Genomic DNA, 15,439 nt, shown 5'->3' with positions numbered 1-15,439 from the left:
TTGCTTTTCCTTTCATCGTGCTGTCTGCCCTTGAGTAGCTGCACTGTAGGTCTTTCATCTCCTAGTGGCGTTTCAGATCACACACACTAGGCTTGGGCGGTATACCGTATATACTATATACCGGTGTATTCGGAAATAGCCACGGGATGGTTTTTCAGTACCATTGAAACAATATATTCTTTGTACATTTTTCAATTGATTTTAATATTTGTTAATAGCTGCATTCAACTTGTGCAATACGTTAGGAAATAAAGCCGAACATGTTCATTTCACCTGTCACATTTTAAATGATGAAGCTTACCGGAGTTCCCCAGTTGAGCAACTCTTTGTTTGTAAATAGCACAACTGGAGAAAGCGGGAGCAGGTGAGTCCAGCTGTTTATTGACAGGGGTCGCGTTTTATATAGAAAGTAACTGTTTTCTTTCTTCATCAATAGAGTGATACATTAGTGCAACACGTTTGGCAGAAAATAGCTTCATTTTCATCAGATCACAACAGAAATGCAACGCTATTTGCCTGGCAGCCACACAGTGAGCTTACAATGAAAACTTAAGGACTTTTTTGTTGTTGCAAAAAACGATGTATAGCCATCATATTTCTAATGTTTATCATAGAAAAAATGTAACCAGCTATGTTTCCTAATGTTTTGCTTCAAGTTAATCTGGCATTTTCCAGAGAAAAGTAAGCTGGCTACACCAGAACAGTACCAGAGAAAAGGAGGTCCACATCAGTCAGAGTGCGGTCTGCTGGTAGAATGCTTGTTTTGGGAATTCTCATCCCAGTGGACAACATTAGTTTGATGCTGACCAGAAATTACAATAAGAAGCATTTTATTGTACGAATCTGTTTTTACAAAACGCGGTTTACATTTTTTTCCTGTGTGAAAAAACGAAGAATTCTGCGTTAGGGCGTCCCCTAAGTTTAACTTGCTAGTTATCTAAGTCAGTAGCTGAGTTAATAAGGTCACAGGGCATCATATTGTGTTAGCTTTCTGCAGTGTTAGAGAAGTCAAAGCCGTTTGGATGAGTAATCTGTACAGCTGCCACTTGTGTTTTTTTCTCCTCTCTGTTCTAGGCCTGTCTGCTCCTCCCCTATCTTCTCCGAGCAGAGCAGACAGGCTCCCAGACGCCACACAGACACAGTGTACACAGTACTGTTCTTCCTTCAGAGAAGCATGCGTCAAAACTTTGTTCATTTGCACAATATCTCTCATTCACATTTGCTGGAAACTCACCAAAAATGACAGTTGGTATCTCCTAGCTATGTATGTATAACTTTATGAACTGGATTGCCTGTCTTTGCAATTTGTTTATTTTCGTTTGCGCTCGTTAGCATATTTAGCAAGCAGCCTCCAATAGAAATTCGCTATTACTTGTGCTAATTTTGTTAGCATTCTGGTAATGGGCGTCCAATGTGCTTTTTCTTTTTTCTCCCTTTTGTACTAAGTCCCAGTGTGAGAGGACAGTATGAGGTCATGAAAATCTGGGTAGAGCCCAACTCTAACACACACACACACACACACACACACACACACACACACACACACACACACACACACACACACACACACACACACACACACACACACACACAAACTGTGCACCCCTCAGTATTCCTATTTCAGATCAAATAACCTCTTCCCACCATGTGTGTGTCACTGAGTCACTAGGAAGTGTTTGCATGAGAGCTGAAGGTGAGGTTAAAGAAGGATTTGAGACATGGATTGTGTGCCATTCAGAGGGTGAATGGGAAATACAAAATATTGAATTGCCTATGAATGGAGTATGATAGTAGTAGGTGCCAGGCGCACCGGTTTGTGTAAAGAACTGTAATGCTGCTGGGTTTCTCACGCTAAACAGTTTCCCTTGTGTATCAAGAATGGTCCACCACCCAAAGGACATCCAGCCAACTTGACACAACTGTGGGAAGCATTGGAGCCAACATGGGCCAGCATCCCTTTGGAATGCTTTTGACACCTTGTAGAGTCTATGCCCTGACGAATTGAGACTGTTCTGAGGGCAAAAGGGGGTGCAACTCAATATTAGGAAGGTATTCTTAATGTTTTGCACACTCCGTGTATATACTGTATGCTAGTTCCTGAATTGTAAAACATTATTGGGGTACAATATACCTGTTCCTTTTGTTTATGTGGATTGTGCTGTATGCTAGCTCTGTGACCTGAGTGTAAAAACACAATTGGACCACAACACCCCTATTACCTAAGCGTCTGTGTTCTAAGCAGGGGCATATTAACTCTTTCCCCCTGTGTCACTAGGCAGTGTTTTGCGCTGTGTTGTAGCTGAACTGTAAACACTATTCAATCTCTGACTATAAAAACACCTAAATCCCTATTCCCTTCTGTGTTTTATCTAAACAGTGACATGTTGCTCTGCTCTCCAGGTATGAACTGCGTATTCGCTACCTTCCAAAAGGATTCCTGCACCACTTCAGTGAAGATAAACCCACACTCAACTACTTCTACCAGCAGGTGACACACACTCACTCACACACACACACACACACACACACACACACACACACACACACACACACACACATAGACGTAAATGCCTGCATGCACACACACACCAACACATCATCCATGGGAGTTGAGTAACATAGACAGCCTGGTTTGTTACAGGCCATTGACCAGGGGAGACTCATGTTCTAAACATACTTAGCTAGGCCTATTTATTCAACAACACTGTAACCGGAGGAATATGGCACTTCTGACAGGTGTGTGTGTGTGTGTGTGTGTGTGTGTGTGTGTGTGTGTGTGTGTGTGTGTGTGTGTGTGTGTGTGTGTGTGTGTGTGTGTGTGTGTGTGTGTGTGTGTGTGTGTGTGTGTGTGTGTGTGTGTGTGTGTGTGTGTGTGTGTGTGTGTGTGTGTGTGTGTGTGTGTGTGTGCAAGCATGCGTGCCTGCACATACATATGTGTGCGTGTTTGTGGGTCTGAGGGACCCAAGGTGTTACTGTGAGTGTGTGTGAGGGACCCAAGGTGTTACTGTGAGTGTGTGTGAGGGACCCAAGGTGTTACTGTGTGTGAGTATATGGGTGAAATATGTGGAGGTATTAGGGCGTAACACGGTGTTTAGCTGTCCACAAGGCTGTAGATGCAGAGAGGTGAGCTGGGTCAGTGGGTCTCAGGAGGGCTCTGTCTGGGGAAGAGACGCTCCCTCTCTCCGATCCTGACAAGGGAGAAAAGAGGCCGTCTTGACAGCAGGGGAACACATTTGGGCTCATCTTGTGTCACTTTTACGCTCATATATTCGCTGAGGGGAAAATTGATGGAAGGTACAAATGTCCCTGTTTGAAGGGGTAATCATGAAGTGAAGTGTGCTTGTGTTCCGAATTGTGTCTGGTATAGAACAACACTTTCATGAACCAGGTTTTGTTTTCAATGCCTATGATCTAAAATGGCAGACTCAATGTCTCTATGGGTGTTAGAATACAAAGGACCGCCACTCAACATGACAAAACAGGATATTCGGAGAGGACATAATAGCCCATGAAACAAGTCTAGCTCCCTTAGTTGTCACTCAGAAGCACACACTCATTTGTCTCATGAAATGTCTCTCTCTGTGTCCGTCTGCCAGTGTTGTGTTGCTGTCACTGCAGGTGCACCCACCCAGGGTTTATCAACCACCCAGGGTTTATCAACCACCCAGGGTTTATCAACCACCCAGGCTTTATCAACCAAGCCCACCACCCACTTACTATGGGCTGTTTGTATGGGGGATTTAATGTCTCTCTTTCTGTCTCTCTCTCTCTCTCTCTCTCTCTCTCTCTGTGTCTCTCTCTCTGTGTGTCTCTCTCTGTGTCTCTCTCTCTGTGTCTCTCTCTCTGTGTCTCTCTCTCTCTCTCTCTCTCTCTTTCTCTCTGTGTTTCTCTCTCTCTGTCTCTCTGTGTCTTTCTCTTTCTCTCTGTCTCTCTCTCTCTCTGTGTGTCTTTCTCCGTCTCTCTGTCTCTCTCTCTGTGTGTCTCTCTCTGTGTCTCTCTGTCTGTGTCTTTCTCTTTCTCTCTGTCTCTCTCTCTGTGTCTCTCTCTGTGTTTCTCTCTCTCTGTCTCTCTGTCTTTCTCTCTGTCTCTCTCTCTCGCGCGGGAGAGTGGGGGTCAGTGTTTGTAAAAGGGCTGTATATCAGTAAGGTCCCCTGTGTTCTACCCCTCAGTCTGAAAGTCAGTTCATGTTTGTTTGACATCTGTTGCTCTGTGTAAGGCCTCCATGCTCCCATTCTAAAACATGTATTTTGGTCTGTCTTACAGGTGAAAAATGACTACATGGTAGAGATAGCCGACCAGGTCGAGCAAGACATTGCACTTAAGTTGGGATGCCTTGAAATCAGGTCAGTTCAGGTATCCAAGAGTGGTCAAATGTTCTATTCTCTTTCATGAACGGTAGCTAGCTGCCTTGTTGTATTTCACACTAACCAAGACATGTTTCCTTTACAGGAGATTCTTCCGGGAGATGCGGGGAAATGCCCTGGACAAGAAATCAAACTATGAACTATTAGAGTAAGTCCCCTTTGGCTTGATTCTCGTATGGTAAGAGCTTGGGTTTCTACTGCTCAATGGAAGAATCAACTATTCAGTCAATATTGTACGTCTTTGTTGATCTTTTACCAAGAAACTCAATGTGTAAGAGGAATTCCTGTTAAGGTGATAAAATATTATGATAGCTAAAATATCCTATAACCTCAATACACAGAATCATCTTGAAATGGACTGTGATCACATAGGTTAACCTAGTGTAGGTTAACCTCGTGTGTTAATGGGTTATATGTGAACCATCTTCATAAATATCACGTGTTAAACGGTGCCGTGATCGTACATGGTGAAAACCCCCTGCAGAGTCTCAGGTCTGCCGTCAAACACTCTTTTCCGAGGTGCGCTATTTGATAAAGGTCAGGGGTTCACGTTAACGATGCGTCCAATTAGTCATTTTCTCATATGCTCAGGCCTCCACCCTCTCTAAAGAGACCCTCTAATTACTAACGATCACTCTCTCTTGTCTTTCCTATTGATTGAAATGCAGAGTTTGCTTTTCATACATATTTCGCCTGATGGATGAAGAGGGGAGAGGAAGAGAGAGTCCTCACACTGTAACAAAATTACCAGTGATCCCTTTGGTATTTCTCTCCTGTTTACCATCAACATACCTTCTCTAACCCAGAGGGTTGGGTCCTGTACTTTGGTATTTCTCTCCTGTTTACCATCAACATACCTTCTCTAACCCAGAGGGTTGGGTCCTGTACTTTGGTATTTCTCTCCTGTTTACCATCAACATACCTTCTCTAACCCAGAGGGTTGGGTCCTGTACTTTGGTATTTCTCTCCTGTTTACCATCAACATACCTTCTCTAACCCAGAGGGTTGGGTCCTGTACTTTGGTATTTCTCTCCTGTTTACCATCAACATACCTTCTCTAACCCAGAGGGTTGGGTCCTGTACTTTGGTATTCCAGCCAGTATTTCCCCTATATTCATGCCCGCCGCTGCTAAATCGTTGCTGCCACGCCCATTTAAAAAAAAAATATATATATATATATATATATATTTCTGCCGAGACGCGCTTTTAAGATTGACAATTTTAGTATTTTGGGGTTTTTCAGTTATAATGCTTTCAATGAGAAAATACTATTTCAGATGGTGATAATACAATTTTCATTTGACAATTTTGGGGTGATAAACACTACCAGCACATTGGTATTCTGAGCCCATTGGTATTCCAAGCGTCATTCCGTTCTTGTTAGCCAGTCCACAACACGATCCGGCTGGCTGGTCTAATTCTCCCTGCTGTCCGGGAACGTCTGTGTTCTGCCTCCATTCCCAGGGGAGAATCTCACCCCTTTCTTCTGCAGGGAAAATGTATGGCATCATCCAAAATGGCACCCTGTTCCTTACGTAGTGCACTATATAGCCCTATTGGGCCCTGGTCAAACCCTGTGCACTATATAGGGTGCCATTTGGGACGCAGACAATGTCCTCCTCTGCTGGCTCCAAGGATATGCTGAGTTAAGGGGTTGAGTAATTCGACCGGGTCTGCAGCAGGCTGAGAAACGTTGCTAACCGGAGGTTGATCAGCCTTGCCCAAGCCGTGGTGTAGGGTAAAGTTTCCCCTACACGCTGGTCTTGGATAAGTTCAGCATTTCCCCCACTAATGGTAAAGGTTAGGATTGGGGGAGAGGAAGCTGATCCTAGATCTGTACCTAGGGAAAACTTTACCACGCAGCCCAAGGCGTATTGGATCCTCCATATTGGATGTGGATACATAACGATGCAATGGTCTGTTTATCATTGATGCATAGGTTAAAACTGTTACTGTTGGGTTGCTGTGCAAACTAATGATAAGGGAAAAAATTAATAGTCTCATATCAGGATATTATTTTTGATGATATCGCAATATATATATATATTTCTTTTTATATATATAATTTTCCAAAAAAAAATTGTGCTAGTTGGCTGTACCTCCACCAAAACTGCAGTATTTTTCCTTCATAGCTTGTTCTCAATCTTCTTTTTTAATAGTGAGACAATTTGTTTTCAACACTTTTATTTCCATGACTGATCCGGACTCTCTTGTCCTTCTGCAGCAGACATACAGTATATGGTGAGCAATATGTTTGAAACATTGAATTGCAATACAATCGCAGTATCGAATGGCAATACATATCATATTGGCACCTACTCTAAATATTGTGATATTGTATCATGAGGTCCCTGCCAATTCCCAGCACTAGTGCAAACCGTTACTGAGTAACTGAGGAAGAAATATTAGCTCTGCTGCTCTCCCTCCATGTTGATGACCATATGTTCTCTCATAGTAGGCTACTAAATCACAAGATGTTTCTGTATGCTTCAGATGTAATGCCACTAATATCATCCTTATGGGTAGGTTTTGGGAACGAGGTTATTGTGATATGCAACCAGGTTTTATTAAGCATGATATGAAACAAGGGAGAGACCACACAGATGTGTTAATTTGACTGTTCTGTAGCCCACTGCTAGTTATCCTACTGCTAGTTATCCTACTGCTAGTTATCCTACTGCTAGTTATCCTACTGCTAGTTATCCTACTGCTAGTAGCGTACTGCTAGTAACTCTCTCTCTTTCACACTCTCCCCTCTGCTCCGTGGATAATGGTGCTGGGGCTCAGTGTGCTGGCTAGAGTTAGTTCCAGGTCAGTCTGTCCACTTGCCCAAAGACACAGAGCCCAGCAAGGGGGGGGGGTACAATTGTATTTGATGTTTTATAGACAATACAAAACATACACATACAAACGACAACATCGTACAAACTTCAACTACATCACACCTGCCCAGACCCACTAGCACAAACCCCCATCTCCAGCACCAGCATCACTTTCCTCCACATGGCCTGAAACCGTAGCCCACACACTTTCAATATTTAAATAATAAATCATTAGATTTTTTCCAATTGTGTTAATGATGGCGGATTGATTGATTTCCACGTTTTTAGTATAAGCAGCTTGGATTACTGTCGGGCCAGGGAGACAGACAGGAGAGAGGATTTTCTGAGCCTAGGGGAAGTCATCATGTTGTGTTTCAGCACTGTTAATACTACAGAGTGTGTTTCCTCTTGATTTAACATAGCTAAGTTAAGGCATTATAGATCCACAGCATCTGTTTGTGCCATCATGCCAACTCCCTGTCACGGCATACAGATCCTTAAATGCACCTAGATCCTCACTGACATGCACAGACGGACAGTAGCATTGCTCTGCTCCCAGAAAAGCTTCATCACACTATTGCCAAGGCAGCATCAATTTTATGGCAGGTTTTGTGGCCCCGGCCTTATAAATGACGTGGATTGATTCTGGTTAATGGCCAGCCGGATGTAAGTGGCTTTCGGAGCGCCTCTGATTTTTTCGGACAAATATTTTAGATTGAACACACACAAGAATGGTGTATAGGTATAAAAGACAAGTATACAATTCTTATCTAAACATAAAAGAGCAGACAAGAACAACAAGACCCAGAGTTCTGGGTACAAAACTAATATTACAAAACAAGACATACAGAACAAGGACAGGTAGAAAGAAAGAGGGTAGATGTCACCCCCCCACGTATTCCCCCCCTTTATCCCCCCCCCCCGACTGCTCGGGTGGTGGGGCCAGCACACGCTGCCCAAAGGTAGATTAAAATATTACAATTGAGAGTGCGTTAAAAAGTACAAACTCACAGCGCCGACTGGTCCAAGTGAGAGAGGAAAGGCTGCCAGATTTGATCAAATGTTGATCATTTATTGTTCAGAATATATCTAATTATTTCTAAGTGTACAGTGTTTGCCAATTCGCTGAGCCATAATTTGGTAGAGGGCGCTTCTCTCCTTTTCCAAAACAACAAGATTCATTTTTTTGCCGAAATGAGACCGTAAGAGATGAGTTGTTTTGGGGTTGGTTAATCTGTTTAGGAATCAGACACTCCCAGGATTATCAGAAGAGGGTCTGGGTCTATTGAAGTCTCCAGAACTTCAGAGAGGATCCAAAAAATTCCACACCAATCACCATACAAGTTAGAGCACAGGGCAAAGCAGTGGAGTAGTGTACCCTGCTCAGCCTGGCATTTATCACACATAGGGGATGTACCAGGAAATATCCTATGCAGTTTGGTTTTGGAATAGTGTAATCTGTGTAATACCTTGAATTGTATGAGATGATGTCTGGAGTTAATGGAGCAGGTGTGTATATACTCCAAGCTGTCTTCCCAGTCTGCTACCGAAATATCAGTCCCTAGTTCTTGCTCCCATTTTGCCTTAATGGCATCTGTAGAAGGTGTGCTAACAGATTGAAGAGCGTCATATAGACGAGATATCAGTTTGTCTGAGGTGGGGCATATTTGTATGCATCTGTAAAACATGGGAGGTTTATTAGCATTCCCAAATGTTGGGAGGTGTTTTCTAACATAGTCTCTAATTTGTAGGTATCTGAAAAAGTTACTTCTGGGAAGATTATAAGTTTCCCTCAGCAACTCAAAGGAAGCAAAGGTCCCTTCTATATATAAATCCCCTATGGTACTTATCCCCAACTCTCCCCATCGCTCAAAGGTGTTATCAAGGTTAGAGGGGGCAAAGGAGGGATTCCTGGCAACAGGGAGCATGAATGATATTGGTCTAAGCTCAAAGTGGACTTTAATTTGCTTCCAGATTCGGACTGTGCTATGTATAATAGGATTGTTCCTATAAAGTGACATCTCCAGATTGACAGGAGACAAAATCACAGCTCCAATAGTGAAGGGGTGACACTCCTCACGCTCCATACTAAGCCAGCTGGATGGCGGAGGTGCATCATCCAGACAAAACGTAACAGCGCGGAGGTTAGTGGCCCAATAGTAAAATATACAATTTGGGAGAGACAATCCTCCTTCCATCTTGGATTTACAGAGGTGTTTTTTTACCTATCCTGTGTGTTTTATAATCCCAGATGAAAGGATTGATAATTGAGTCCAGTTGTTTATGAAAAGATTTAGGTATAAATACTGGGATGTTCTGGTATAGGTAGAGCAGTTGTGGGAGGAAGACCATTTTAATGGCATTAATTCTCCCGAGCAGAGAAATTGGGAGAGTTCTCCAAAATTGTATATTTGCCTTGAGTTTTTGCATCAGAGAGGGGAAATTCTCTTTAAATAGTAAGGAGTATTGTTTGGTAACTAGTATTCCGAGGTAGGTACATTTTTCTGAAGATAACTTAACTGGAAGATGTTCTAGCAAGGAGGTGTTTTGCAACCGTATGGGCATTAATTCACTCTTGTTCCAATTTATTCTGTATCCCGAGAAGGTACCAAACAAATTAATCACATCAAGAATAGCTGGAATACTAGCTTGGGGTTCTGTTACATAGAGGAGAATGTCATCTGCGTATAGAGAGATCTTATTTAGAGTATCTTTAGTATTATAGCCGTGTATTGCTGGGCGACAATGATTGGTTAGTGATTGGTATTCTTGCACAGGGGTTCCTATATAAAAGCTGGATCCAATTTATGAACCCATCTCCAATATTACATTTCTGTAGGACCTTGAATAGATAGGACCACTCAACTTGGTCAAAGGCCTTTTCGGCGTCAAGAGATATAACGGCAAGGTCCACGTTAGGTAACCTCTGAGAATACATAATGTTGAAGAGGCGCCTGAGATTGAAGAATGAGTTTCTGCTAGGGATAAAGCCGGTCTGGTTCGAATGGACCAATTTGCCAATTAAAGTGCTAAGCCACAGTTTTTGCTAAAATCTTTTGGTCTGTATTAAGGAGGGATATTGGTCTGTATGACCCTACCTCTTCCGGATCTTTACCCTTCTTATGTATAACTGTAATGAACGCCTCATCCAAAGTAGGTGGGAGAGCTCCATCCTCATTGGCCTGAACCAACATTTTGTGCAGGTAGGGAGAGAGCATGTTGCTGAATGTTTTATAGAATTCACCAGGGTATACATCTGGGCCCGGGGTCTTGCCACTCTGTAGAGATTGAATTGTTTCTCGAATTTCTTCAAGAGATATTTCCTTATTCAGGAAGTTAGAATCTTCCTGGTTCAGGGCAGGAAGATTACAGTCCTCCAAAAAGTTTTGCATAATTAAGGTTTTAGGATCCGCTTTAGATGTATATAGAGTCTCATAAAACTGACGGAATCTGTCATTGATGTCTTTGGGGGAAGAGAGTAATTCCCCAGATGCAGATTTAACTTTGTGAATCATTTGGTCACTCACATTTTTTCAAAGTTGTCTGGTGAGTAATTTGTGTGGTTTGTCACCAAACTCAAAATATTTTTGCTTGGCATAGAGAAAAGATTTAGCAATTTTAGCTGAGAGAGTCTAATTATATTCAAATTTTAAAGAGGTAATTATTTGATGTTTCTCCATAGATGGATGGCTAGCATTCTCCCTATCCAGTAAGTGAATTTGTCCCTCCAGTTCTACCAATTTTCCTCTGTTTTGCCTACTCCTGGCAGTCTGAAAGGAGATGATGCAGCCTGCACCTCTGGTTTTAACAAGCTATCTTTTAATAGAGACCAAATTATGAAATGATTGTGTGGAATGGATGAGGTTATAGGCTTTAAACAATATGCTGTCTTTTCTCTTCTACGATGTGAGGGCTCTCTTTCCCTCTTTCTCTGAAGTCTTCTTTTCTGCTACTGTCTCTGTCTCTCTCTCTCAATTCAATTGTTCAATTTCAATTTAAGGGCTTTATTGGCATGGGAAACATATGTTAACATTGCCAAAGCAAGTGAAATAGATAATAAACAAAAGTGAAATAAACAATAAATATTAACAGTAAACATTACACTCACAAAAGTACCAAAAGAATAAAGACATTTCAAATGTCATATTATGTGCAAATAGTTAAAGTGCAAAGGGGAAAATAAATAAACATAAATATGGGTTGTTTTTATTTATTTATTTACAATGGTGTTTGTTCTTCACTGGTTGCCCTAATCTTGTGGCAACAGGTCACAAGTCTTGCTGCTGTGATATTTCACACTGTGTTATTTCACCCAGTAGATATGGGAGTTTATCAAAATTAGGTTTGTTTTCAAATTCTTTGTGGATCTGTGTAATCTGAGAGAAATATGTCTCTCTAATATGGTCATACATTTGGCAGTAGGTTACGAAGTGCAGTTTAGTTTCCACCTCATTTTGTGGGCAGTGTGCACATAGCCTGTCTTCTCTTGAAAGCCAGGTCTGCCTATGGCTGCCTTTCTCAATAGCAAGGCTATGCTCTGTGTTGCTGTTGATCCAACCTTGGGAAAATCCACTCTCTTTTTCTCTGTCTGTCTGTCTGTCTGTCTGTCTGTCTGTCTGTCTGTCTGTCTGTCTGTCTGTCTGTCTGTCTGTCTGTCTGTCTGTCTGTCTGTCTGTCTGTCTGTCTGTCTGTCTGTCTGTCTGTCTGTCTGTCTGTCTGTCTGTCTGTCTGTGTCTCTCGCTCTCTCTCGCTCTGGCCCACACATTTTGTTTCCTCCTCACTGTACACTGACAAATCAGTTGTGTTGTGTGGTAAACTTCAGAGAAGTCCTACTAATGGCCCTGAGTAAATGGATGTGTTTCTCTCTCCTTTCCCTGGTAGATTGGTATCAGAGAGGTGAAGTTCCATCAGGGGACTGTTTTGAGGAGTTGAGGCTAGACATTTTGCATTCTCATTTTGGCAATGGTACAAACTGTTTTTATATATATATATATTTGACTGTATTTCACTTTATTCAGACAGAGATTGTAGGAAATGAGAGAGTAGACATAGTGAGGATGAAGATGCAGAATAGCGGTGGGGCCAGGATTCGTACCCATGCTGGGGTGGTGTTTATGTGTTGTCTGCTAGACCAGCCTCAGGCACTGGTCTCACTAAACTGACGCTGTCCTTTATCCTCTTTTTATTTCTTCTTTACAGAAAAGATGTGGGCTTAAGAAGATTCTTCCCCAAGAGTTTACTGGATTCAGTCAAGGTGAGATGATGCTTCACAAAAAATCTGTTCATTCTTTCAGGGCCATCGATGAGAATATATCCTCAAGGACCAGTCAGTCTCCAATGCATTCTCAGAGAGCACCGACCGCCGCCTCATATGAATGTAGCACGCACTTTGAAGATTCCGTATTTCCTTTCTTCCCTCTGAAGTGTCTTCTAGCTGTGTGTGTGGATCTCTTGGTTCTGTGGCCTTTGTTCCAGCCTGGGACAGGCAGAGTTGGCCTAGTTCTAGGCTAGCATTCCTCGTACATACAGGCCTGTGGGGGAAAGAGCCCCAGCTGAATCAAACCCACTCATTTGTTGACTCCTCTCATCTCGCATCACAACAGCGCCAGACATCCACAGGGATAAACAGTGTGGAAATGATCCCATTTACTGTTCTATATACTGTACTGTATAAGACAGCTTTTTTAGTTTTTGGCCTAAAGCCAGTCACACACACACACACACACACACGCACACACACAGAGACAGTCTACCAGGAAAACCCACCATCAAGGCTCTGTTAAATATGCTAAACTCTGCCAGCCGTGCAAGGACTTTAGCATATTTAACAGAGCCCTGATGGTGGGTTTTCCTGGTAGACTGTCTGTGTGTGTGTGTGTGTGTGTGTGTGTGTGTGTGTGTGTGTGTGTGTGTGTGTGTGTGTGTGTGTGTGTGTGTGTGTGTGTGTGTGTGTGTGTGTGTGTGTGTGTGTGTGTGTGTGTGTGCTCAGCCGCCAACCATGTGTGTGATGTGATGGATTTATGGCACGTGTGTGGGTGTACAGAGCTGCGGGGGTGCCACAATGGGGCGGCGTGAACGTGGGGCCCAGTGCCCTGGGGAAGGGTGCATTGGAGTCGGTGAAAGATGGGTGGACAGATGCTCTGCCTGGAGGTGTGGGTGGTGCCTAACCCCACAGCCCCACATGTCACTGCTAAACCCACTTCATACCCCCCCTTCTGTCAGGCCCCTGTGCCTCAGAGTTACCATCCTTCCCTCCCCTCCCTCCATCCATTGAACATCCAACCCCCCCATGTGTGTAAAACCATAATCCTTCTGGAAATGACTCTCCCCTACGTCACAATGACATGGTGAACAGATGAAGCTTTCAGCGATGAACTGAAGCCACACGCACGCGCACACACCCACTCTGACACACACACATACACACTCCAGACTCCCCCACACACACCCACTCTGATACACATACACACTCCAGACTCCCCCACACACACCCACTCTGATACACATACACACTCCAGACTCCCCCACACACACCCACTCTGACACACATACACACTCCAGACTCCCCCACACACACCCACTCTGATACACATACACACTCCAGACTCCCCCCCCCACACACCCACTCTGACACACATACACACTCCAGACTCCCCCCCACACACACCCCCACTCTGATACACATACACACTCCAGACTCCCCCACACACCCCCACTCTGATACACATACACACTCCAGACTCCCCCCCACACACACCCCCACTCTGATACACATACACACTCCAGACTCCCCCACACACACCCACTCTGATACACATACACACTCCAGACTCCCCCACACACACACCCACTCTGATACACATACACACTCCAGACTCCCCCACACACACACACCCACTCTGATACACATACACACTCCAGACTCCCCCACACACACACCCACTCTGATACACATACACACTCCAGACTCCCCCCCACACACACACCCACTCTGATACACATACACACTCCAGACTCCCCCACACACACACCCACTCTGATACACATTCACACTCCAGACTCCCCCACACACACACACTCTGATACACATACACACTCCAGACTCCCCCACACACACACACCCACTCTGATACACATACACACTCCAGACTCCCCCACACACACACACACTCTGATACACATACACACTCCAGACTCCCCCACACACACACACCCACTCTGATACACATACACACTCCAGACTCCCCCACACACACACCCACTCTGATACACACTCCAGACTCCCCCACACACACACACCCACTCTGATACACATACACACTCCAGACTCCCCCACACACACACACCCACTCTGATACACATACACACTCCAGACTCCCCCACACACACACCCACTCTGATACACATACACACTCCAGACCCCCACACACACACACCCACTCTGATACACATACACACTCCAGACTCCCCCACACACACACCCACTCTGATACACATTCACACTCCAGACTCCCCCACACACACACACTCTGATACACATACACACTCCAGACTCCCCCACACACACCCCCACTCTGATACACATACACACTCCAGACTCCCCCACACACCCCCACTCTGACACACATACACACTCCAGACTCCCCCACACACACCCCCACTCTGACACACACACACTCCAGACTCCCCCACACACACACCCACTCTGACACACATACACACTCCAGACTCCCCCCCACACACACCCCCACTCTGATACACATACACACTCCAGACTCCCCCACACACCCCCACTCTGATACACATACACACTCCAGACTCCCCCACACACACCCACTCTGATACACATACACACTCCAGACTCCCCACACACACCCCCACTCTGATACACATACACACTCCAGACTCCCCCACACACCCCCACTCTGACACACATACACACTCCAGACTCCCCCACACACACCCCCACTCTGACACACACACACACACACACACTCCAGACTCCCCCACACACCCCCACTCTGATACACATACACACTCCAGACTCCCCCACACACACCCACTCTGATACACATACACACTCCAGACTCCCCCACACACACCCCCACTCTGATACACATACACACTCCAGACTCCCCCACACACACACACCCACTCTGATACACATACACACTCCAGACTCCCCCACACACCCCCACTCTGATACACATACACACTCCAGACTCCCCCACACACACCCACTCTGATACACAT

At 44.4% G+C, this 15,439-nt stretch overlaps 1 protein-coding gene across 11 annotated transcripts in view; it reads left to right on the top strand.

The window, feature by feature from the left end:
- LOC106570401 (focal adhesion kinase 1) overlaps window positions 1-15,439 on the top strand; it is a 211,937-nt gene that overhangs the window by 140,632 nt on the left and 55,866 nt on the right. For all 11 annotated transcript variants that reach the window (XM_082961240.1, XM_082961238.1, XM_082961237.1 and 8 more), the window contains 4 exons: window positions 2,401-2,488; window positions 4,264-4,343; window positions 4,450-4,512; window positions 12,386-12,440. In XM_082961240.1, coding sequence (XP_082817366.1) covers window positions 2,401-2,488; window positions 4,264-4,343; window positions 4,450-4,512; window positions 12,386-12,440 — 286 coding nt within the window. The remainder of the gene's footprint in view (window positions 1-2,400; window positions 2,489-4,263; window positions 4,344-4,449; window positions 4,513-12,385; window positions 12,441-15,439) is intronic.

The sequence above is a fragment of the Salmo salar genome, chromosome 14 (assembly GCF_965601325.2).
Source record: "Salmo salar chromosome 14, fSalSal1, whole genome shotgun sequence".
Classification (NCBI taxonomy): domain Eukaryota; kingdom Metazoa; phylum Chordata; class Actinopteri; order Salmoniformes; family Salmonidae; genus Salmo; species Salmo salar.
Note: the sequence above shows the minus strand (reverse complement) of the source record. Positions and strands in the feature narration are given on the sequence as shown.